Source organism: Gavia stellata, chromosome 13 (assembly GCF_030936135.1).
Source record: "Gavia stellata isolate bGavSte3 chromosome 13, bGavSte3.hap2, whole genome shotgun sequence".
Classification (NCBI taxonomy): Eukaryota; Metazoa; Chordata; class Aves; order Gaviiformes; family Gaviidae; genus Gavia; species Gavia stellata.
Genome location: NC_082606.1, coordinates 7,429,657 through 7,456,006, shown reverse-complemented (window position 1 = coordinate 7,456,006; position 26,350 = coordinate 7,429,657). Strand labels below are relative to the sequence as shown.

The 26,350-nt window shown below is 36.7% G+C and overlaps 1 protein-coding gene across 1 annotated transcript in view; it reads left to right on the top strand.

Moving 5' to 3' along the window:
• ENTREP2 (endosomal transmembrane epsin interactor 2) overlaps positions 1 to 26,350 on the top strand; it is a 57,041-nt gene that overhangs the window by 17,902 nt on the left and 12,789 nt on the right. Inside the window, exons 3-6 of the mRNA XM_059824057.1 lie at positions 11,402 to 11,509; positions 18,380 to 18,397; positions 21,037 to 21,197; positions 21,818 to 21,953. Of these exons, the coding sequence (XP_059680040.1) occupies positions 11,402 to 11,509; positions 18,380 to 18,397; positions 21,037 to 21,197; positions 21,818 to 21,953 (423 nt within the window). The remainder of the gene's footprint in view (positions 1 to 11,401; positions 11,510 to 18,379; positions 18,398 to 21,036; positions 21,198 to 21,817; positions 21,954 to 26,350) is intronic.

Here is a 26,350-nt window from a genome sequence, read left to right as displayed (position 1 = left end):
TTGACAGAAAGAACTATTATTTTGTCCTAATAGTTCTTCATCTGTGTGGTATGTGTCTGTATTGAATGTTAAATTCCCTGGTGTGATGTTCATGCATGGAACGGAATTGACAGTACAGTTCATTGCTATGACATGAAGAGGCAAGGGAGTGATTAAATATTTACCTAAGTCTACTTTTGAGTTGAGTTGTGAAGATGTCCAGAGATTCTTGTTTTATTTTGACTTGCTTGATTTTTAACCTGTATTTAGTGGGTATGTAAAAGGAATTAGGGAGCTCCTGCAATAGTTTGGTAAAAGGAGGCGGATTAAGCAAGGCCGTCAGTGTTTTTTCCCAAATAGCAATTATCCTGAAGCATACAATTTTATTGGGCTTATGCTTAAGTCCTTTGGTGTGATCATCATAACTTGGCTTCATTTCAAGCTCTTAGAAAACAGTAGTTTGTGGTAGGTGGTTACATATCAAAAGGAAGTTTCAGAGGAGCTTTCTGTTTTTTGACTTGGTGCTTTATGCATTTGATTAATAAGGTGTGTACAAACAAGAAGGAATGCTCTAATTCCAAAGTTTAATGTGTCTTACTGCTTTGTCATAGCTATGATTTGGGAGATATTGTATATATGGAAGCAAAGGTCTTTAGGAATTCAACCTTATTGCTTGGTTTCATATGCAGGCTGCTGTCAGTCATGTAGTACTTCCCTTCCAGACCTAAAATTACATTGAGTTTTTGCTGTTAATGTTGAATGCATGCATTATTACATGTATTACAGCTGGACTGCAGCTGTGGTTGACTAATACGGCTTTTCTAAAGCTGGTTCTAGAAGGCAACTGATGGTAGAGAGAAATTCAGTTATAACTTCTGTTTTCTAAGGTGAAGGAACTCTATGGATATGGCTCACCATTAGAGCAAATAGGTAGTATTCCAGTTTTGCTTTATATTTGCTGTGATAGGAGGTACAAATTACGTTTTGAAGGATAAAGTTTCAGAAGGGTGAATACACTTGCAGTGAGTGTTCTTTGGTTATAAAGGACCCAGTTCTGCCACCTCTCCCGTCACTAATGGGGGGCTCAAGCCAATGTCATTTTTCATTTTAGATTCTATCTCTTTCCAGAGATTTTCTTTGCTTCTGTCAGGTAATTGCATGTGCTAACAGCTGTTCTAAATTGCTTTGTTAAATGATTTTTTTTCTGCAGTTGAGTTATCGAAGTGATAAATCAATCACCATTTTTTTTCCTTATCCCAGTTTAATACCATCTGACTGCCTTATCACCCAGCAGTTTGACGGAAAACAAAGAAAATGGGTTTTTAGGGCAAACTGCTTTTTTCAGTGTATTACTGTATGGTTTTTTTCATATGATGTTCTCACTGAATTATATCCTAAAATTATATTTTTGGAATACAAAATGTGAAAAAATATTTAAATTAAACATTCAGATTTAAAGAAATACTCAGGTTTTGTAATACAGCTCCTATTTTAATGTGTTGCATAGGCTTTTGGGTGTACTCTCAGATTTAGAGAACATGCATTTTTATATAGTCACTTTTCAGAAAAGTGCTGCACTTGAAAATGTAGGTTGCGTCTTCCTAAGACTCTGCGACAAAAAAGAAATGGATGATGCTTAGCAGTGCTGAGTGTGATTTGCTTTTATTCCATTTTTTGTAATTTATCTCAAATATTACCTGCTGGAAAATCTTCACTTTGATAAAATTTGAGAGACAGTCACTTTTGCCAGTGGCTCTTCCCTTGCCTTCAGTCGCTCACCAATCACAAAAAATCCCTGCCATTTACTTATCTCGGCAGTCTCTTGCAAACTGGTGATGGAGAGGGATATGGGAAAGAGGTAAAGATGCGGGAACAGAGTTTCAAGGGTTGACTATGCCTAAAGGTGGTTGAAGGGAAGGGGTAGGCTCAGCAACCTAAGGCACTGAAGTTTCATAACTGTTTTTCATGTCTGAGCTTGCTGGCATAAAAGTGGTGAGGGTCCTTGGATATTTGGGAATGCAGTTGGGGTTTTGAAGAGGATGGCAGGTACGCTCTTTTCACAATGAATTTTGTATGTAGAAGCCTGTGAAATAAGCAAGATATCTATATGTTTTCTGTGGTAGAGGAGCTTTATTTATACAGTCTTCCTATGCTTTGTCAAGCTTCAGCTCCTTTCTGGAGGAAGGCTTGTCAGGGGGAGGCTGTTCCTTTCTGCTCCTTCCCTAGTACAGCCAGGAGCTGCTACAATTACAATTGGTAGAAACGAAAACGTAGAATGGGAATACTGAAATACAACATTTAGATAATATTATTAATAACTCTCACAATCCGAATCTGTTCAACAGTGCAAAGAAGCTCTGGTTCTAAAATGAGAAAATTATTTCCTGTTCAGTTTCTTAATAGATGGTGGATATATGTCCTGACAATTTAGTAGTATTCATCTGAGAGACAACTGTGTTGTCTGTTTTTACTCAATTTCAATTTGCATTTCATCTTTATTTCTTAGAATAAAATAATTAAGTAACTCTGTTTCTCATTTATTCTTACTAGAACGCACCCCTTTTAGACAACATCCCAGATAATGGAATAGTTTTATTTTTGATTGCAGTTTCAAATAAAGTTAACTTTTTAGTAAGAAGGAGGGTATTTGACATTGTCATTAACATAGTTTTACAGTCTTGAATGTTATTATCAATGCACATTGCTTACTTTTTGTAATCTTGTGTCTGTGCTAGTAATCTGAATTTGAGAAATATGATTACTCAGACACTCAGTAATGGTTATTCAGGTCTATCATTGTTTTACTAAATTGTTAAATGTATTAAGTTAAATATGTTTTGCTCTCTAGGAAGAAAAAAGCAAGAATTCCATTGTGTGCCGTTTTGCTATACATGCTATTACAAATGTAAGATATACAGATGACTTTCTCATGTAAGTCCAAATTCTAATGAGACGGCTTTTCTTGGGATAGGACAGGGAAAGGTGCACCTCCAGTGGCACTCCATTAACAGCTGCTTTCTGCTGCCTTCAGATTGCACTACTGTCTTCAGTCTCCCTATTTTTTCCCTGAATGAGAAGTTGGCTGATCTGTTCCCTGTTACTAGAGATCCACTTAAGAATCCTTTGCACACAGATAAGAAAATTGAAAGGATTTCATTTAACTTTTCTGAGTCGTCCTTGGTTAAGAATGCTTCTGCATTCAGTCTTTTGAATTTAAAGCCTTCCTACATGTGGATCACACAGGAGACTAACCTACTCTAAAATTACTTTTTTTTTTTCTTTAAAAATTACAGAACTTTTTCTAGGTTTGCTTCTTGTTTAGTCTGGGTTTTTGCCCTATCATATAAAGTCGACATTGGATTCTTCTCTACAGTATCAATTAAAGTAGGTGGTATCACCCTGTGGATATCAACTCTGCTGAAATGCTATACGTCATCATTCAAATTAGTTTCCTCCTCATTTCGTTTTTTGGTAGAGATATTCTTAAGAGGAATCTTCTGCTTCTTAGGTGTTCAGTAAGTCTTGACTGAGAAATTTAAGTGTAAATACTTTAGTATAAGTGGTAGTAAGGTAGTGCTCAAATATTTTTCTGTGTGTTATTTGGGGGTTTTGGTTCCTTTTGAATTTCCTTTGGCATAGTTCAATATAGTTTCAGAAAGAGCAGCAGTTGTCTTCCCAAACTGTGTTCATAAACTTTACTCCTTGCTATTGTTGCAAAGCAATCTGTGACTGTCAATCTAAGTGTCAGAACTTTAACTCTTATTTTAGAGAGAGAGAGAGAGTATAATTTGTGTGATTTGAATGTTGAACAAGGGTACTTGTCTCCTGAAGGGGAATAGCTTCCTCTAGCTTGTCATCTACAGTTGAAGAAAATTTGGGCATCCTCTGTTTGATTAAGGATGGAAAACATCCTCTGTAAAAGAAAGTTACCTGTGTGACTACTTCTCTTAAAAGCCCAAAGGTACCTGGAAATAGGCATCTGATATTTAATAAATCATGGATGTAAGCAGCTGCTTATGTGATTTTTAGCTCACAACTTGAAGGCATCAGTGTGAAAATAGGCTGTTCCTTTCTCTTCCAGCAGTGAATGTAAAACATTATGACGCATATGTTGGACTGAGGTAACAGAAAACTCACCTGCTCTTTAGATGCTAAATGAAACACGGAAGACTTTGACACAAGATTTCACTAAACGGTGTTTATTTTGAATGTCAATGCATATACAGCTTTGTCCTAACCTCTAACTTTCATTTTCAGACCTGGACAAAAGGTTCTTTTGGGGGAATATGCTGGGTGCCTGTTTTGGGTGTCTGACAGTTCGTTAGCTCTCTTTTCAAGAGATATGAGGAAATGTACTAGAGAGTATTATGTAGGATATAAAAGAAAAAGTCTGGTTTAAAGTTGACTTCTGGTGTAGTTTCTGTAAACATAGTTTCTTAAAGGTTTGCAAGATAGCAATGTCGTTATTTTCTCCTTTACTTGGTAGAGAAATGTAGTTAGCAAAGTAGTCTCTAAATTACACTTATTTGTAAAGATTATAGCTTGGGCAGCTTACATTCATCAGCTAAAGTCTAAAAGCAATTCCATTAAAGAGAAGTAAACATGTTTTGAATGATCAAAAGGTATGTAGGATGTCCACTAAAAGACATTTGGGATCCCTTTACAGGGCCATGGTTAAGGATTTTGAAAGAATGGCACTGCAAAATATTAAGCTGTCATTTTGCTGGAGAGAGACTGTTACTGCGTGATTGGATTTGGTGAACTGTTCTCAGTACTTGATACAGCAATGCAAACCATGCCTTCAGTCAGCTTAGATGTTCAGGGCTTCCAGAGAGAACTTCAAGATTTTTAAATTGCAGTTTACACAACCTGTTCTCAGAGTCTTTTTACCTTTCTGAATAGTGGCCTAATTTTAGTGACAGTTGCAGGTATCTCACCTGTCTGCCATTCGCAAAAAACAGTATTCAGAAACTGCAGCTGAGGCTGACTGCTCAGTATGGGACCTCTGCCAGGTCCTGTTTCCATACTTCTGGAAACATGCAAAAAGCAAAAGAAACAGTTACGCACTTGTAGGTATACATATGCCGTTTGCATAGCCAGCAATGATTGCTTGTGTACCTGAAAGCAGCGGGAAACCTAACCGCTGAATGATTTTGGTGTTTGTGGGCAGCAATGTCTTTTCTGTAGCTAAGCTGCTTCAAGAGGTGTGGGGTTTATGGAGTTGTGGCATCAGGAAAAGAATACCAATGTTGGTTAAATTTGGAACGTGTTAAACCCTTTCTCACAACCAGCTTAGGAAAGTCAGATTTTTGACGGACTACTAACAACGCATCCCATCAGGCTGTCTTCCAGTCTAACAAGTAGACATAAACCCAAAGGGGAGGTGTTTCAGCTTAATTAGACTTAATGCATGTAAACAAGAGAGAGGAGACAAGGAATCTCTCTTCTGTTTCTGGTAAGCCGCCCCCAACATATAAACAGTTCTGTGATACATTGTTGCATGTTAGAGCTGACTGAGAGCGCCAACTTTGTTTTTTGCTGAAATTCAAAATGAAATTAATTACATGTGTAGTGTCAAAATGGCATTTTTTGTTGAAATCTTTTTACTAGCTTTGTTATAGACCTTAATACTTTCAGACTGGGAAAATGTTCAATTTCATTTTGAGCTAAGGTTTGAAAGATTTGCCTCTTTTTGTTATGTAAGATGAAACTGAAATGGTCTATTCTGTAATCACATTATGGTATTATTAGTTAATATTTGGTTTTCACCAGATAGTTTTCAGCTATTATGCTGAAGAAAGCATAGCAAAGGAAGAGAGCACACACACATAAAACTAGCTTTTGAATATTTGATAAATATTGATACTGATAAATATTTAAGAACATCTACCAGGTGCAACCCCTCAGTAGGACATAAATAGGTTCATTTAGCTCCCTTTTTAAGGTTATAAAGCTCATACAGTGATTTTGCCTGTGTTGATGTCCAGAGTTCTATCACTAACATTTCATGGAATTCTGTAGTTAAACCATGTGTAATCTCAGAAATGGTACAAACAATTTCTGCCTTCTGTTTGAGAGAGCCCTTTGTGCTATTTTGTCCAATTTACTTGTTAATTGTTAGATTTCTTCTTTCGTTTATGATCTTCATTTCTCCAAATATCTCAATGACTCATCCAAAGTTAAAAGATTAGCCTATTCTCTTTGTTTACAGCGTGTTTCATAGGAATCCTACTAATAGAGGACGAAAAGCCAGTCAACACACATGCCATTTAACCTGGACAGCACACCTCCTTTTCTTGGCAGTTTCTGCTTCTCAGTTTGTTGATTTATGTAAGAAGAGGGCTATACCTGACACCACTTACAATTTTGGCTTGGCAGAACTGGTTTGAAAAAAGTTGCTTTCTTGAATTCAGTAGCTACTCGAGTTTGCTGCTGGTGTGCATTCTTGGGGCTCAGTATATCTGAAAACAACGTTGTTTATAATGATGTCTCTCTGAGAATGTTGACATGGGATGACTATTCCACAAAGGGATAGATCCCAGTTTCCGCATCTTCTATTCCACACGCAGCCACATTTTTGTGCAATTCGTCTAATACAGCTTTCAGCATTTTGGTAGGTGAAGAGGTTGGTGCTCCAAAGTCTTTGTGCGGCTGAAGAATTACATTCATTTTGATCTTCTACTCTGCTTTCATTCTGAAGATCTCCAGCTGAGATGTTTTACAAGACCACAAGTTTTGTGTGACAAGCATTGTTTCCTTTTGAGTCAGTTTTGAACTCTCAGGGATGTAAGACTATGCTTATTTCAAGAATTTTCAGGATCATAAAGGTGTGGCTGCAACTATCATGGAAGAGAAAGCATAGGAAGTATGGGAGGGTTTCTACGAGAAGGCGATGCCTATTGAAGATATGATAAACTCCCAATAGATATAAAGGAAAGGTTTAATTTTAGTCTACTTTTTGCTTTGTGATCGTTTATTTTGGAAAATGTGTGGTTTTAAAACTTTTATTGCAAAGCATTATTTTAATTGTGCTAATAAAGGCAGAACTTTAAGGTGCAGTAGCACAGAAACAGTATCAAGAGCAATACCTAAAACAGCTTAACTCAGTAAAAGAATAAGAGAAAAATTAGATGTTTTCTCCTTAAGAAAGACGTACGGATGATAGTGTGAAGAAGATTTGAGAATGCACAAGTTATCTTTTGTGGGACCACAGTATAAGTCAAAGGTGTCTGTTATTAGGGAGGGAAAACATGATAAATGGTTATGCAGGTAATGACACAATTAATTTGGTAATTATTAAGCTGTAATAGAAATGGAATACTACAACCATGAAATCTTCCTTTTTTCATAAATCAGTATTAAATTCAAATTCAGCTTTTGAGATTTACCAAGGGACCAATTTGGGAAAAACAACTGGCCACAGAGAAATAGCTCACAATGCCATCCTAGCTCCTGTGGGTATATATCTGAATCGATCTAGGCTTGCTTCCAGGCAATTCTGACAGCTGCTTCCACTCTTAAAGGGATTTGTGTCCTCTGCAATTAGTGAGTTAAGGTGTGGCAAGAAAATTGTATACATAACCGGCAGAAGAATAATAGTACATTATACCTATCAGAGTATTAATTATCGTATAAACATGCCGAAGAATCAGATTTTTGTCTTAAAAAGATGAAAATACCCAGAAAAATACTGTGTAAGAGAAAATTGGTTCAGCCATTTGTGAAGAGCAAAGAATCGTATTTCACACCATTACAGATTCATGCATTGTGTTTTCTGATTAGAGTAGTTCTTGCAGATATCAACGAAAACTCTGTCACTAAAGGTCCTTGCTTTTGTATTTAATACAGATTTCCTACCCTTAGGCTCCTATAAATGTAGCTGTCTGTGGCCAGGTGCTGTGGAGAGTTAAGTGTCCCTGTTGTGGTTACTGCTTTTTCACAGACATTTCCTAAAGGGCATCTTAACTGTCATCGTGTTCCAGCTGGAATCTGCATGAGCACCTACACTGTCCTTCTGGTAGCATGTTTGGCCATGGCGGGCTTTGGATCTTGAAAGCTTGTTCCTGCTCACTTGCTATGTATAGTTGGATAAATGAGTGTCCTGTGAACCACCTAATTACTTGTTCTGCAGGGCACAGGGAGGAAATTCCCTGAAAATGGTTAATTGCCTGAGGCTGATTAATGTATGTTTGGGGGTGGGGCAGAGGCGAAAGGGTGGTTGTTGGTTTGTGGGTTCATTCCTGTTTGAGTTGAAACAGACTTTAGGAAAAAAACCAAACCAAACCAAATAAAGCAGTCTTGCTTTAAGAAAGACGTAGTGGTGGTGAGGTTACCACAATCATCGCTTGGTTATTACCTTCACTGTTAAAAATTCAAAACTTAACTTCTCTTCCAAATTTGTTAAGCTTTGCTGTCTTGTTACGTTTTTGGCTGATAGATGTCTGCTCTTTATTGATCTTTATGAAACACATAAAAATTCTGCATCACTGCATTTGAAACATTCTAGTTGCATCTTAACCTTCAAAAAGACTGCAGTGTGAACAATACTCTAACTGTTGCACAGTGAGCCTGGAAGAGGGGTCTGTGGAAAGAGGGCCGTTGTTACTGTGGACAGTAATCCCTGCCCTACATAACAAATGTAATGCTGAACAGCAAACTGAGTTCAGCTACCCATGCTGGCAAGGGAAAAATCTCAAACCACAGCAAAGGAGTCGTGATCATTGGGAGTGTTCAGTCTGGGACACTACTGCAGCTCAGGGTACTTGCAGAGTCAACTTACTTTGTCTGTCGTTTCACAACGAGTAAAAATTAAAGCAGTTGGTTTGACGCTGCCTGGAGAGGTTTGCTAGAATTACTGGTAGAGAAGGAAAAAATGAACTAAAAATGAAAAGCATCGCTTGGTTTTACTCTGTGCTTTGGAGTGTGGGAGGAAGGAATGGGGGGAAAAAATCTAATCCTTTTTCTCTCTCTATCCATGTAGTATGAAATGGGTTGGATTTATTACTTGTTTTTTTATAAATGTGAGGTAAGTGTAAACTGAGAATGAGGTTTGTTTGTTGGCTTTTCTCCAATAAAAGTTTTGTCGTTACAATGTTGCTTCTGTCCTTACCGGGTAACAGGATGAACAGGACAGTAGTTCTGCAGGAAAGGATCTGGGGTTATGTTGGACAGAAGATAAATCAATGATGTACTGTTGCAAAAATCCTCTGTCATCACTGCAGGGTGTGTAAGGATGAGTATAGCTTGTAAAGCACAAGAAATAATCCTTACGCTATAGTCGGCAGTTGCAAGGCCTCCGTTGTGCCCGGTTTAGGATTCTGCATTTGAGGAAAAACGTGGACCAGCTTGAGGTGAACCAAATGAAATTACTGAAAATGATCAGAGGCCTAGGAAGTTGGTCTCAGTTGAGGATTGGAGGAAATGGGGTTAATTAATATGTCATGCAGTAAAGGAGGAAAAGACTTAAAGCATGATAATAGAGTTTAAATGTGTAATAGTCTGCTGTGTAAAAGCCTGTTCACAAAAGCTGGGCAAGAAAAGGTGCAATGGTTTTCAACTGTGGGATGGACGTAAGGAAGACACTGATGGTAAAAATAAACATTCGAATAGTGGGATGCAGCTGTGGGATCTTTAGGAACAGGTCAAAGAAATATCCGTCATGAGTGACAGAGGCACAGTTGAGCCTATCCTGAGGCATGTAAGTTGTATGAGGGTCTTAAAGACACATTGGATCCTAATTTACAACTTTGATGTAGATTTTATTATTTAGCATAAATGGTATCAAGTTATACGTTCAGATTAGCTAAATGTTTTGGTTCTAAATGGCTGTAGTAAGCAATGAATGAAGTTCCTTATTGCTAGGAAATAGTCTTATTTCTGCCCTAGATCCTGTGTCTGCCTTGGTGTTCTTTAGGTTTACATGTGGAAAGCAGAACATGCAGGATCTCAGTCTCTTTTTGTTCCACTGTTAACTAATTGCATCTCTAAGGATTTGCTTTCCTGTTTACCTCCATTTGAACACTTTAAGTGGGTCTGTATGATTTCGTATTTGAGTCCTCTGTGTGTGAGTTAGAGATTGGACCTTCCAGTATTTTGCCGTTGATGCTATTGATTCATTATTCCCCTGGCTGAGGGGCTGGCCAAGAAGACAGAAAACTACTGACCAGATCAGCAAGAGCAAATCTGGCTCAGTGTAAGCTATTAAATGACTAGAACTTGTTGACCCATTTAATATTTGCCTGATTCCCATGGCTGGCATTTCCATCTTCAAATGAAGGTCACCTGAGGGGCGTGCAATTACAGTGGCAGGAGTAAATCCGCACCTTTCTATCATTTTTCAGTTGGAAAAAACAAAGCAAGTAATGCATTGATTCATAGCGTGGAATTTATTTTATGCACTGGCAGTGACTGAAATACTCTTTAAACTTAGATCCTACGGAATGTTCTTTACACAGTGAGTGTGTTTACTCATGGTGTAGTAACGATTTTGATTTTGTTTTTCATTTGTTCTCTGCGATACTTTTTCTCAAATACTTTTACTGGCTGTTCAGAATACTAACTGAGCCACGTAATTGTCACAAGTACAACAGATATGCAGTTGGTGTGGAAGGATTGTAGTAGTTTTGAAATGTTGCCAGCAGGCTAAATCAGTGTTCCTTTTCACTGGCTGTTGGGAAAGTAAATAAAAATCCGGTGATTGGAAGAGATGGGTGCTTTTTTTTTTTTAATTACACCTTTGCTATAAAAATGTTTCAGTTTTAATTAAAATGTTTCTTTTATTCTCCCTAGTAAACAGAAATACTTTATGTTCTATTTTAAACGTTTTGGGTTTTTTAAAGAAACAAGGTGGCCATGTGCATTTATTTCATCAGCACAAGGTGAAATGCCCGGATGTAGTTACTGCTTTTCTCTCATATCTAAAAATGTCTCAGATGCATAGAGTATCTGATACAGGATAAAATTCTCTATTTCATACTAGAGTTTCCACTGAATTTTTTAACACACAACCCTAAGTTGTAGATTTCAACTACTGAAAGCAATGAAATTCCTGTTTTGTTTTGTTTTTAATCAGAGTTCTGTTTCATAGTATCTTTCTTGTGTAGCTTGAAGTCCACTGTGAAAGCAGTAATTTGTCTTTTCTTTCAGGGAACCGGAAAACTTGAAATATCAATATTCCTGAAGAAATCTCTAATACCAAATGTATTGTGAGAAGTGGGGAAGGGAAGATGTTTGTTTCTGTAATTGTTCCCTTTGCAGACTGGTTTAAAAAAATTACTGCGAGCTGAATGAGTTCTACGCAGTTCATTGAGACAATATCAATTGATAGCAGTTGACAGTGTCTGTTACCAAACTGCTAAAAATATTTCCTGTCTTTTGTGTCCCTGAGATAAGAGGTGATATTCTGATGCATGTCTTTTCACAGGACCTGTTGTTCAGTGTGTGCGCTCTCAATATCATCTCCACCATTGTCTGTGCTTTGGCAACAGCAATGTGTTGCATGCAGATGGTTTCTTCCGATCTCCTGCAAATGGTGAGTATTCTTTGGTGACAACACAGGATATTGTCCAACGTAAACATATTGTCCTTATCTGTGTATACTCATTTGTACCTACTCTTTGCTTATTAACTTAAGCCTATTTCTGTGTCTTTGTGTAGTGTTAGAATGTGTGTGTACACGGGTGTATTTTTGTATCTGCGTGCATCTGTGTAAATATAGCATACAGATGTATTGCGGTATGAATAGCTGCTGTGTTTAAAATGTTTACATATTATATTAGAGAGTTATAATCAGGATTTTGCAATTGGGAGTATGTTATTTTTGTTAACGAGGTTATTAATGAGGTTCAATTATATATGCACTCTAAATTTTCTGTCATTACATGTTTATTATCTCCAGTTTCCACACTATCCAGAGCAATTACTTAGCTTTGAGATACTATTTTTCACTACTTTTCTCGTATGAGAACTACGAAGTATGAGGAGTATGAGTTCAGAACTTGAACTTTTTACAGCCCTGTGCCAATAACAGTGTTTTCATAAGGAAAACATGTTCAGCTTCAGAGTAGCACTTGTGTTTAAAACAATTGGGAAAAGGATCATTAGTCTTCTGCATAGCCAGCTGCATTACAGGATACTGCCTTGTTTTGGCTGGACAAAGACAGCTTTCCTGTCCCAAATGAGTGCTGTGATTCTCAAAGTTTAAGTGTGATGTTGAAACAAAAAAAGAAAAATTTAAAATCCTTAGTATTTTGCAGGCCAGGTATACTGTTTCTAATCCAGCTCTATTACTTGCTAATCTAGGAAACTGTCCTCTGTTTAATAAGAGAGGGCAAGTGTACAAATCTAATACCAGTCATTTGTAAATCTCTTGTATTTTAAAAGTTTGCATAGCACAAAAGGGAAATGTATAACCTGCCATGCAGGCACGTGTTTGATTTTAAAATAAATAAATATATACTAGCTGCCATGGATATTGATTTAAGTGCATGAATTACAGAGATAAGGCTGTCCTTTCTAGACAAGTGTTCCAGTCACTGGGTTACAAACTTAAAGAGTATTTTCAATCTGTGCTCTGGTGTTTACTTCATGTCGTAGTGGATATAATAAATTAGGCACGTATATCTACATAATGCCTACAAATGGTACATAAATGCATTTTTTCACATAGCACTCTGTGTATTCATATTGTGTGTGCTTGTAGAGGCTTGTAAACAGTGCTTCTTTAATAACTTCGTTTTGGGCGTCAAACAGAATTGACAAAAATAATTATTTCAGCTGATGACACATTGCATTTTAAACGTTAAAGGATTTTTATTATATTGTAGGTATTCTTTCTTTTCATACACCTCCCCCCACCCCGATATTTGCTGCAAGAATACCCATTGACTAAAGATCTTTTTCACCTTGCAGTGATGACAGGGAGATGAAGTGATCATCACATCTGGAAAGATCTGTCTTTCTAGTATAACAACGGTAGCAGCGATCCAGAAGCGTAACCATAATATATTCCAGGAATCTTAACCTACACTTAATTTTATGGTATTTAGCAGTGTAAGAGGAATAAAAAGTATACATGACAATGAACCAAGGACAATATTAAAGTACTTCTGATGGGCATGTGCAAGAAGCAGTAATCTCAGTAGGAAGTCAAATACCTTAAAAGCACATAATTTTTCTCTCTGCCACTTCATTCTTCACTTCTTCCCTACAATTCTTTCTTTACCACCTGGCGATGCTGCCATTATGTCCATTTCTTTTTGCTAATATGCTTTGTGCTTCCAGCTTTCTGTCTTCCTGCTTAGTTGTCTGTTATCCCACCCTTTCGGCTCCACTGTCAAGAATTTTCTTCCCTCTCCACAGAAGAAAGGAATTATATCTTCCTTTCTCTTTGACCCCCAGTCTTTTCCTTGTTTGTGCTTAAGTTTTTCCCTTTCTTTTTTCAGGTTGCTGAGCCAGATTCCTACCAGGCCTAAGTGAGCGTAACTTCCCTGGGGCTACGCTGACTTAGACCAGCTGAACTCTGACCTGAAGATTTCTTTTTCTTCCACTATTTTCAGTCTGTTGTCCCGTGATCTGCAGTTCCCTTTTGCTCTCCTGTACCCAGAAATCTGATTTACTTCCTTTTTTCTTGCTTGTTAATGCTTGATTTGTGCTTTTCCCTTTTCACTGAGGTATGCATCTTCTCTTAGCAGGGTTGTACCATGCTGGAAGTTTAAGATAGCAGCAGCAACAGATACCACTCCTCTTAGATGAAAAGGTTTTGATTACTGTGCTTACAGTATTCAAGAGCTACACAGGCTCTCTGTAGGAAGACGAGGCATAAAAATATAATTCCTTGCCAGCAAAAGCATTATGCAAAATGGAACATCCTCCTCGGGCATCATTAGGTTAACATCAGGTCATCAGTTTTGATCATGTGCTGTGTTAGTGTTCTTGTCTCAGAAATTAATCAGTTAGAATGGTGAATTTTTTCAAATTTCAAATAATTTAAAGTTTTATTCTGGCTTGAAGCTGTGCTGTGTGCTTCAGGTATTTATTGGCTAGCAATATAGAGCTGGTGTATAATACAGTCTCAGGAAAATCTACAACAATGTTTCATGAGTATCTGCTTTCTTGCTAACTTTTGCATACAGTAGCTATCTGATTCAAACAAGCAAACTGACAGTATTTTATTGGAAACTGCTACTGTCAGATGTACCGATCTTTTAGTAAAAATGACCTGAAAAATATAAACACAAGATGTCTGGTAGTAAGCACAGATTAAATTTTCCAGTGAATTCGAAGGGGGGTTTTTGGTTAAAAATAATCCCACCAAACAAACATTTGGTTTCAAGTGTTAAGGAAAAAAATACTGCAAAATATTGTAAACTATACTTATGGCGTTATATTTTAGTATCCTATAGTTTTTACTTCTGTACTGTTGTATGGGACACAAAAACATTTTCCTATGTTGTTCCTTCTTTGAGTTGACTGTTTCAGAAAGCACCCCAAATTTTTCAGCTCACTTTAACCTTTCTCACCCTGTTAAGTATACACAGTTGCTCAGGAAAAAAGTCTACCAATTGTACTAAAGCTGCAACAGTAAGTGATATCATAGTTAAAGATTGAAATAGCATTTGTTATGTGTTCCACTACCTTAGACAGTTTAAGGCTGCACTCCGTTACAGGGCTTCCCAGAATTGTTTTTTCTGTGTACACACCCCTCCAGCAGATAAATGTGAATCAAATGAGATATATCAACGTTCTGTAATGTGAAGAAACATCTCTTAATAACCAAGCTGTCACTTCCATGATACTTCGTTTGTTGCCTAAGGCAGTTTCAGTTTGCATCTCGTCTGTTGAATGGCTACTGCGAAAATTCACACTGTTTTCTTCAAAAAGTAGCTGCCTGAATTAAACGAAGAAATACAAGAAATTACACCCACTGTGGCCAAGCTAAAGCATGAAGTACACCTATTACAGTCCTTCTTCTACTCCAAATATGTTTATACAGTACTTATCCTAGAAGCACTGGCACTGATACCGCTCAGTGTATTCTGATTTTATCACCATCCTGTTAGTAACTGTTCTTCATATTATGTGATATCTAAACCAATCTGTTATTTTGTAAAGGAAATAAGATAATGATGACACATGCAACCTGTAACATTTAATTACCATTTTCATCAGCCGTAATGATAATTCAGCATGTCATTAACTTAAGAGGCTGTAGTTAATATTTCTGCTCAAACACCTCAAATAAAGCACCTCTGTGTGAGGATAATATCTTGCCGGCATTGTTTAACCCCTTATCCTGGTGAAATAGTAATCAAAAACCCCTTCAGGATGAAGCTTCAAATTAAGTGAGAATTGATCTTAAGTTACTACATAATTTTTGTTATTTAACCTAATTATACCAGAACCTAAATATTACATTTTTTGGCACAAAGCTCACTTAAAGGTACTGTAAAGCCCAGATGACAGTCTCCTTAGAAATGTGCATTGTAAATGATGTACATCCATAGAAACATCCTAAATGTAAATGTGGTTGGATAAATATTCCCCTCACCCCCACCACAAATAAAAGGTAAAATAGAAACCTTTGGTGTAGGAAAGCTTATGATATTTTTAGAAAATGTACCATTTTCCAATTCACATTTTATTGGTAGAATAAGAATATTTAATATTTAAGACTATTTAAAATACAGTCAGTACTTCAAGAAAGATGTACTGTCACAGACCAGTCCCTCTGAGACTACAGAGCTAATGGCTTATGATGGTTATAGAAACAGCAACTGGAAACAACGGAGCAGAAAAATTTGAATCTGTGTTTTCCTTATCAAAATACCTTCTGTGTTGCAATTTCCCTTTAAGATCAGGGACAAATTAGAAGAGTCACCCATGATCCTTCTGTTCTTGCAGCAATTAGTATCCACATTTCTCTCCAGGACAGATTGATTCCAGTGTTTCAGAAACAGAAAAAAGCAACCTTTCCAGGAGGAGGACAGTTAATTGAAGACAGAATTATAGACCCAAGTATACTGCAAAGAGCTTTTACTATAGGTAACATGACAATGTTTCATTATAGGCAATTAAAAATTTTTATTTCCCATTCTGAGGAATTAGCAGATTTTTACAAATGACATACAGAGACTGAAATGAGGATAACAAACCCTGGAGTCTCCAAAGGACTCATTTCAAAGTTACATAGTAAATTTATTAAATGTGATCTGGAAGGCAGAGGTAATTATGTACAGCTATGGGAAATAGTCTAGATAAGAAGATTCCCTTAGAGCATTAGTCATGTACTGATGTATGGCAATTACTGGTTTAGATATGTCATAGTTGCTAAGCAGTGAATCCCAGCACTGTCATTTACATGGAGTCAATAGTGCTGATCAGCTGCAGAATATGTAGAATAGAGGATTCTTTGCTGATGTTTAGTGGGGGTGTCCCATACCTGGAAACACTGATGAAGAGTTCTTAGTCTCACAGATCTCAGGTAGAAGGACTTACCATCTTGTATCACATTGGGTAACTGTTTCATTAGAGAATTGTATTTACAGTCCTTATCTGCTGTTTCTTTAGTTCCTTAATTGAGACTTCTCCGTCAGCTTTTACTTCTATATACTCAAAATATTTGGAACATAAATAATAAACTCCAATCATTCCGGTCACTTCAGTGACCAACTTTTAGACGACTTCTCAGTGAAGAGCTGGAAATTTGGTCTGACAATAAAAAAGAGAGTGAGTTTTACAGTCTTACTTATATCTATCTAATGGTGTTTATTTCACCTTGACGAGCTAAAAACTGAGAGAATACTTCTGTTATTCTACAAAGCACTGCCTTATTCAATGGGAAGTGACAGCATATATGTCTTGCTACAGGTTCTAAGCCTGCTGAGAAGGTCACTGGTGTCCAGCCCTACATCACTGGCTGTGTGGATTTCTCAGTACTATGGCACATGGACCCTTGAGCCTAACTGCATTTTCGGAAAACTTTTACCTCTTCTGCTCCTGCTGGAAGTGGTGTGCTCCTAACATTTGTGTTTCCAATTCTCTGCTTGCTAACAACTTGCTGCTGATGCCGTGGCTAACTTCTGTATTGAACTCAGGTCCAAGAAGTGGGTACAAAACCATAGCATTGTACAGCTTCCTTGTTTACCCTGCTACAACCAGATAGCATGTTTTATTCTTCCCTCATAACTTCAAATAACAAGTTAAGTAGTCCTCAGTATGAAATAAAGATGAGGGCTGTTTAAATCAGGCTGTTCAACTTTGTCAAAGCTAGGCATGCCTAATTAAAACACACAAAATTCTGTGTGCAATGTGTGCGCTATGTAGCATATCCATTTAGCACATGTACCGATCTATGTATAATGCCTATTAGGTATCAGACACGTTCCACAGACTAAAGCAAGGCCATCTTTAGTCCAAGGATGAGAAAAAAACCTGCCTGTGTATAATAGTTTGAATGCTTCAGTATGAAGCTTCAAACATAAGGTTGGCTCTTTCCTAAAAGAAGAACATGAATTCTAGATCTGTATTTCATTGTCTGTCAGATTTCTGAAAGCTCCCAGCATCCAACAGCTCCAGGTGGTCAACAGAAACAGTTGAGTATTTGGGATTTCCAGGGCCAGGGGATATCCATTTGTGCCTAGTAAATATGTTCAAAATGTCTATTGATAGGTATAAAGTTATGCAAAGCTTTTAACAGTGGCTATTTACAGCATTTACTAGTGGTGCTACTTGCTGTTTATCCATGTCTGCAACCATTTTCTCTCCATTGCTTCTGCAGTGGCCATTGGTTTAATCCCAAAATCCTGGCTAGGAGACCTGCTTTGAGAGTTGTTCCATAGTGTGAGCTATAGTTTTTGAAAAGACATTGAATGCAACTTGATCTTGTTTATACTTGTGACCAAACAGGCCACACACATTTTTGGTTTGGCAGTTCTTGTTGTTGTCTATCCTACTTGCCATCAACGTTTTGAGACTGATTATTTATTAATAACTGTCTTCTAATACCAAAAATGCATGTTTCCTTGTGAAAGCATTTGTCAGTGTTCCTCCATCTAGTCCAGCTTTGTCAGCATTTTGCATTTTCTTACAGTGTCTTTTTCTTACCTATGGACTTTGTATTAAGTCTTTGCTGAGCCCCTGCCAACCTTCACCATTTGAGGCTAACCTTTAAAGATTTTTAAAATTCATTTTACTGTAGGAAGAATAAACTTCTGCAGTCTAGTAGAGATTAGTAGATAGGGTAGTATGAAATAAGATATGATTTAGTTCCCACTTAATAGCTTTCCGGTTGTTTTCTCAAGGATGTCTGTTCTTTGTGATAATCCCTTATATTTGCTATTGTTTCATTTCCTGCTAGTATCCCTCTTACAGCCTTTTTCAATTTAATTTCTGTGCTTTCCAGCAGGATGATATCACACAGGTAAACTGTTGTTTATAAACACTCCCCCCCCAAATATGTGCATCTTTCATGTCCATTTTGCCACTCATTTTCAGCGCTGGTCACACAGAGTTTGTTGCCATGAGTTGTGTTCAAAGTACAGGTTCTTGAAAGGGATGCAAATGATTCTACTGTTAAACTGAACTGCATCTAAACATTAGGTCTTTTCCTTCTTGAACCACAGCCTCTTCTACCCTGTGGAAAACCTTTCCCTTCTGTCACATCACACAAAATGTATGCTAATAGTTCACTCACTGTAAAAGTCCTATGTGTTTAATTGCCTTGTTCTGAGGAGTGTTAAGAGTATTGCTCCCTATATATGGCTGAATGAAACAAGCTCCAGAGAACTTGAGAACTGAATGGATGGAGGTACATGTTCTCTGGTGCAAACCAAAGCTTGGATTCCGTGGCAGCATATGGGAGTAATTTGGGAGAAGGTAAAGAAAGTTGTAAAGAAAATTGTTTAGTTGAAAAATGACCCAAATTATCAACTCTAGTAGGAAAATTAGTGTAGTCCTGAGTTTGGTGGAATCAAGTAGGGTACAAAATATGAGCCAGAGTATACAGATATTTGTCTTCGTTATGATAAATTTTTATACAGTTTTTAGGTCACGAAGTTGAAGTTTGTGTTGCTCCCTTTTCTCCTAGAAAATTCTTCAGTGTATTTAGAATGATAGCAGACTGATGATTGCTGATGATTGTATCACTTAGGGCAGAAGTTTGGTGTTTAAGATTTAATATTAATGTAATGTTACAGTTTGGGAAACGGCTGTTGAAACATCAGGTGAATTTAGACCAAATGACTGCAAAAATGTACTTTTATTCTCTAAGATGAACCTGTAGAAATGTCTGATAGTACTCAGGATAACAGCATCACATGTCATATGAAAGAGCGTGCTTAAGAGCATCAGACATTTTACGTAACAAAGAGTAAATCAAGTAGATGTCATGTCTTTTATTCCTGTACCATCAGTAGACTACAGTGCCTGAAAGTCATTGACTGGCTGTAAGATATAATGGTATAACATATTCTGCAGAGGAGGTTCTTTATTTAATACATGTGAAAATATCTCTAGAGAGCTGATTAGTAAGCAACTAATAGTTCATTTTCACAAACAATTGAAATTGGTCTTCCTGACCCTCTGTTGTATTGCATTATTACAGCTTTGACCTTTGAAACATCATACATAGAGTGTGTTTAATAGGACTAAGATGTAACTCAGCCATTTAAATACCAAAGACCAATATAATTTCTCTGGTAATGTAAATTCAGCATAACTGCATCAAGTTAAATTTGAAAAAGTGAAAAATATAGAACTGTGACATTAAAAATGAAGGTAATTTACTTCCTATTTGCTGGATCTCCTAAGCATAAGAATTTTCCCTTTTATTTCACGGCTCCTTAAGTCTTTATCATGGATTTAAACAAATAATAATGTAATGAGACAACAGTACAAAGACACATATTCTCTTGTTCCAGTATAAAAAAGAAACTTGCCTTTAGCAAATCTTCTTAGCTCACTTGTTTTAAAAGAAAAGACCAAGTCATCTACTGATCCAAGAAAAGTGATACGACAGCAGAAGCTTGCCTGGAGAAGAAAGAATTCTTCTGTGGTTTTGGATTGACTTTTGATCCTTTTTTATCCATGGACACCATGTAAAGCCAGGTCAAGGTGGCTGGATTCCATGTGATCTGCAGAAGGGTCCATAGTTGATCTTGAAGTAGTTTAAGCCTTTGCTAGAAGACTTGTTAAGTTACAGCGTTTCTGATATTGAAGGTATCAGAACGGCTTCTTGGTATCACTGCTATCCTAGACGCTGATTAGGTTCCTGTCACAAATGTTGACAGTAGTTCTCAGTATTATTACTTTTTATTATTCAGTGTGGTTATTTTCTTTTTGATTTTGAGATGTGTATATGGAAAAATGTTTTTCTTAATTTCACAGCAGTATTTAAAACCTTTATACCATATTTAAGTGTGCAGTGTCTGTATCACCAAACCACAAATGGCTATTATTTTATTTAATAAAAATAATAAAGAATAGTTATAAATGGCCCTTTTTTTGGAATTGAAAAATAGGTAGGATATTTGTAGTTTTCTTATTCAAGTTTAATTAATATGTGGTAGCTTGTTTCTAGTTTGTTTTATTTGGGGTTTTTTTGTGGAATGGGGTTGGGGTTTTTCTCTATAAGCACAAGGCATTTCAGATTGGAAACAAAAACATGCAAATAGTTATTTTAGTAGTTGTATCTATTGTTCAGTTATTAAAATACAGCTGATTATGTAGTGCTATAATAAAATTGTACTACAAGGTAGAAGTATTTCTTGAAAAGCTATTTAATTTCAAATGTCTATGTTCTGCATGCTAAGAGTAACTGACTTTGAGGCGCAGGCCTCTCTCTGTCTTTAGCAAAACCTTGTGTTCTATTTTGGCAATTTGACTCACACTCCTCACTGATCTCAAGTATTCTTATGCTTCCAGAAGTGTCTCTTATTTCAGTACGGATATTAATGAAATTGGGTATTGGTCAGGGTTGCTAATACTGACTTTTTATTAAAATCTTTATTATTGGTGATGATGTTTCTACCATCTGAAGGAACTTGACCTGTTCATTTTCAGTTTCTGCCACAGAGGCCACATTCTACCAATCCTGACTGCATGACTCCACGTGGAACTATCCTGCATCAAACCTTGGATTTTGATGAGTTCATACCACCAATACCGCCTCCACCCTACTACCCACCAGAATACACCTGCACACCAGTGATAGAGGCACAGAGGTGATTCTTCTTCCCTGTAGTTACAGTCATTGCATAGTTCGAGCTACAGACTATGAAGCTCTTTGAAAGAATATGAAGTCAAGTAATGTCCTTCACTTACATTAGGTGCTTCTTTTCTAGAGAGATTTCATACATTTTTTGCTAACTTATTAGGAAGCATCTGGAAATATTTGTGTTAAAGCACCGCTGTGATAGAGAAGTTATTGAACTTAGCTAAGACAAGGATAACAATATCTGAACTTAATGCAGTGATCAGCTTATAGGTAATCCTTTCACAGTTGTTAACATTATACACTTGAAGTTGAATATGAGAGTTAATTTTCTAAGGAAATCATTGCAGTTAATGTGTATTATTGTGGAGTAGTGAAGGACATTAGTGACTGCAAAACAAGCTGGTAGAGATGGCTGGTGTCCAAAATGAAATACAATTTTTAAAGCTACCCTGTGAATGAGGGCTTCCTTTTGGTTGTCTAATAAATTTCTTCAATACAATTATTTGTAGTATATTGGCTTTGAATTCAGAGAACGCTCTACATCACTGTGGTGTAGGTAATAGTTTACCAAATAAATACAATGCAATTTCTTAATAATTAAGTTTGCTTGTTTGTATTTTTAAACAGAGGTCTCCATTTGGACTTCCCTCATTCCCCATTCAGTGCTTTATATGAAGTAACCATTAACAGCCCGGGATTGCTGTATCCAGCTGAGCTGCCCCCTCCTTATGAGGCAGTGATTGGAGAGACGCCTGCCAGTCAGGTAAGGAAAGCTAAAGGAAATTCTTTTTACATAGTCTTCAAATTTTCGTGGTGCGGAACAGTTTTAGATAAATTTAATGCTCCAAAATAATGTAGGAGTTAATTGTACTTTAGGGGAACAACAATTAGAAAATATTTACATTCTTTAAACACATTTTTCAGACCATTCTCTTTAAAAGGGTTCAACTAACATTTTACTTAATGTGTATTCTCCTTATGTTCTTGTGCATGGTTGCGCAAACGCTTATGTGAGTAGTAATATTTTAGCTGTTACCATCCATTAAAAAAGTTGTACAATACTGGACTGTCAGTAACAAAAACCTAGAAGAATGGATTGGAATCACCGAAGCACAGTGGTTTTCCTTGTTTGGAAAGGATAATGATGTTTTAAAATGAGATTACACTTAATTTCTATAGGTAATAAGAAATCATTATTAGGAAGCAGGTTTATTTTCTTAAAAAACCCTACAGTTGTAAATTATTTTTTATTCCAATTACAGATGATAGTGGATTTGCCTCCCTTTAATAGACTAATTTTAGTTGGAGCTCAGTACAATGGTGTAGGTTTAATACGGAAAAAAGATAACTGTGTGTCTTGTGGCCTGTAATGCTAATAACTTCTGTATGTTTGTGTATGTGTGTATATAGCCTATAGCTAATGGGACATTCGCTTTTGCTCTGCCTGTGATCTGAGCCAAGATAATTACGAATTCCCATTTTAAACTCTATGTGTAGGTAGAACATGTACTTGAAAATTCCTAACAAAAATCTCTGTAAATAACCTCAGATTAACAAAGTTAAAAATACAGATTTGCAGTCCCCCACTTATGTCAGATTTCAGATCATGTTCTGGAAAAGTACTGGGAGCATCTGGTAATACTATAGGTTCTCATAATGGTATGCTCTAGTCTTGACAGGATGCCTTGAACTCAGTGCCAAATTTATGCTTTAGTAGTTTTAAGATACAGCCTCCATAAGGAGGCTCCTATCAGGCACCAAAGTGCTTGAAGCAGGAATCAGTTTCTGTGTTATATTAGCTGATAAGAAACCATACGGAGCAAAGATTTGAATGATAAAGGGATAGGGATGTGTTCTTCCTATGAAATAGCAATGAGTAGTTCTCTTATCTATTGCTTATGCTTTTTGCTGTTACAGCTTTTGATAGCTTCTGCTGTTATATGGCAGAAACAGCTGCTCCTGAGAGTGCATAACATCTTTATTCTGCACTTTGAGAAAGGATCCAGTATACTTCAGACAAATATTTACGTTACACTTTTTACCTTATTTTTTACTGTACAGTGTCAACTCAACTGAAACTAGAATTACAATGTATCTGCATGTACAGCCAAAGCTAATTTGAGCAAAGTTTTGCTTGAAGTGATTTTTTGATAATTGAATCAGCTGTCACAAATGGGAAAATACTTAAAATTGCTTTTAGAAACTGTAATTTCTTGCAGGCTTCAGTAAAAACTCAGAGTCAAACATTCTAGATATTGCTTATCCGTTGTTAATAGCGCACCGTGGAAATATGTGTGTTCAGGTTGCCAAATTGCACCCACGTTACAGACAGGAGTACTTTGCGCTTCCCCAAAACACAGCATTGAGAAGTTTGCTCGTGATTTTTTTCCCATTGGGGGAAACCACAACTGGAACAACAAAACTAAAGAAGTTATAAATTTTTACTATTATACACAAGAAGATTATTAAGACAATTAATAAGACAAGTGTCTGAGAAAAAAAGAATGTTGAGATGCACAGTCCCTGACAAAAATGCAGTTAAAAAACTCCAAGATCTGCCTAACTTTGCAGCTTCTATGACTGACAAAGCAGCCTCTGACAACTCTTCTAATCCTTGCCTTGTATCATACCCTCCACCACCTGCCACAATAAACAGGCCAAACATTGCATTACCTTTGATTTATTTGTCTGTAATAAAATGAATTGGTATAAACCGTGAGTAGTTCTTTTCTGAACAGCAAAATTGGAGTTTCCAAGGCCATCTCCTTTCTAAAATATTTTTTATCCAAGTTCCATTCTTTTTCCTTTACAGTAACTCAGAGGAACTGGAAGCCCTGGAGAAGTTGATATTTTTCAGTGATTAAAAAAAAAAAAAAAATGGGCAAAAGCAATATGAATTATACACGGTTTGGGGGGAAAGAGAAGAATCATATCTGTGATAAGAATTTGTAGGTAATACTAAGTAAAGTTTAGAAAAGTGTCAAAGTACACTTAAGCACAAAATCACTTTGAGCACTCTTGTAATTGGGATTACACTTTACATGAGCATCAACAGCCAGCAGCACAATAGCACCAGCATATAACAAAGTATAATTTAACAAGGCATAATTTAAAGCAGCAAAGTCATGCTTTTGCAAGAGGAGTATGAGCTTTAATAAGTTGATGTATTGACTGTTATTTTTTTTGCATCTGGGGTCAGTGTCAGTGCCTTGCCTATTCATCTCTGGTCACCTGGGTTCCAGAAGTGTTTGTTCTAATCACAAGTGAAAATGAATGGTGATTTTTAATTTCTAAATGGTGATAATTATATAGTTTCTTACCAGGAGTGAGTTTATATACACCTGATAGTTGCTGGTTCAGAGGGCTTGTAGGAGCAAAGTAACAACAGGTACTGAGTAGCAGAAGTGAAGTACATTGGCAATGCTAATGAAAGCCTACACAGCGACTTTGTAGCCATGTACTTTTCTTGACAACAAAAGCCCTAACATATTTTTTTGCAGTCAGTGTCCTAGTTGATCTGTAAATGGAGGAATGGAGCCAAAGTCTAAGACAGTTTTAGGTCTACAAGAGGAACAAAATGGAGTCCTGAATTCTTACATGATGCAAATGCTCCCATATAGTGTGCACCAAGCTACAGTACAGTACGAACTGAAATAACTAGATTTATAAATCCCTCAAAGGCAGACTTTACAATGGAAAACATGGCAGAGCTTTAGCTACAGAAGTGCTTCTGGAAACCATTATGTAATACTGTCATAATTGTAAAACCTGTTACTGAGCATCAAGCAATAGGTTTTGTTTGTTTATAAATAGATTGAGGTCCTTAGAATTTTATTAAATTGTATCAAATTAGACTCAATATTTCATGCATTTCACAGACAACAAATGTCAGTTCTAATTTAAGTGGTTGCATCTAAGTAAAAATTGCTGTTGTCATCTGTACTGATTAGGAATTCCTATTTTATTACTATGAAAAAAGGTGTTTATCGCACTGTTTTCTGTGCAAAGTATTGACTAGGATATAGAAAAGACAAGAACTAACAGATCAGGGTTCTGGGTGAATTATACCAGTGGCTGTTTTCTAAAGTGTACTAACCTGTAGGCTGCGCAGGCTTGTTAAAAACATGTTTTTTCTTTCCTTTTGCTATTGATAGTTTAGTGACTGTCTTTACCAGTCTTATGTCTGAGGATGTGCAAGTCAATAAGTTTTTGTTACCCTAGGCTGTGCAGGAAGCTGTAAGAAACCATGTGCCATCCCTATGTGAACCAAAACTCTGACGTGACTAAAAATTGTCAGTGTTATCTCCTACAATTAAAACCATGGTTCTCCTTCCCCCAAGCAAGAAGGTTAATCAATTCCAAATGCATATAAGATCCATTCAGCAGTTATTCTTGTGAATGGAGAAAGAACGGGGAAGGAAAAGGAAAAATTAACACATCAGATAAGTTTAAATGGTTTATGTTTTGCAAATTATGGCTAAATACTGAAAAAAAGTAGGAGAAGAAACCAAAATTCAAATTATATCCCTGATTTCTTCTGCATGCCCAAAATCTTGAAATCTCTTGTTTTCCCACTGCTAAGGATGCTAGTTATCAGTGAGGCCCTTAAGAGAGAAACCTTAAAGATGATGAGTGCTTTTCTGTATGTGGCAGATTTTATATAGAGGTGAATATTCAGTCTTCCATTTGGTCTCAAGAAGCAATTTCTGTGTGTGTAAATTTGTCCCATGTATTTGTCATATTGTTGGGGTTTGGTTGTGGGTTTGTTGGTTTGGTGGTGGTTTTCTTTTCTTTTTTTTTTTTTTTTTTAAATTTCCAGCAGTTGTAATTAGAGAAAACTATAATATAATAGAGTCTGCAGTATATAAACAAGCATCCAGAAGTTAAGCTGAGAGGCTGTGTTCTTTGATTCACACAGTAACGAGTCATCTCTAAGATGTTATCGTGTTTATGCACCCCCATGTCTTTAGGTATGTTGGTGCAAGGTTTTCAGCCTCTGTAGGAGCCTCTGAGATTGAGGCAGAGCCTGAGAAGGGATGTAATGTGCAGTGGATGAGCTTTTGTGTCCCTCTAAATTCCAAAGGATGAGAAAGTCTGATACAAATCTCATTGCATGGAGGAGAGTGCTGAGAACAGTTCCTCTCTGTAGTTTCCCTGAGT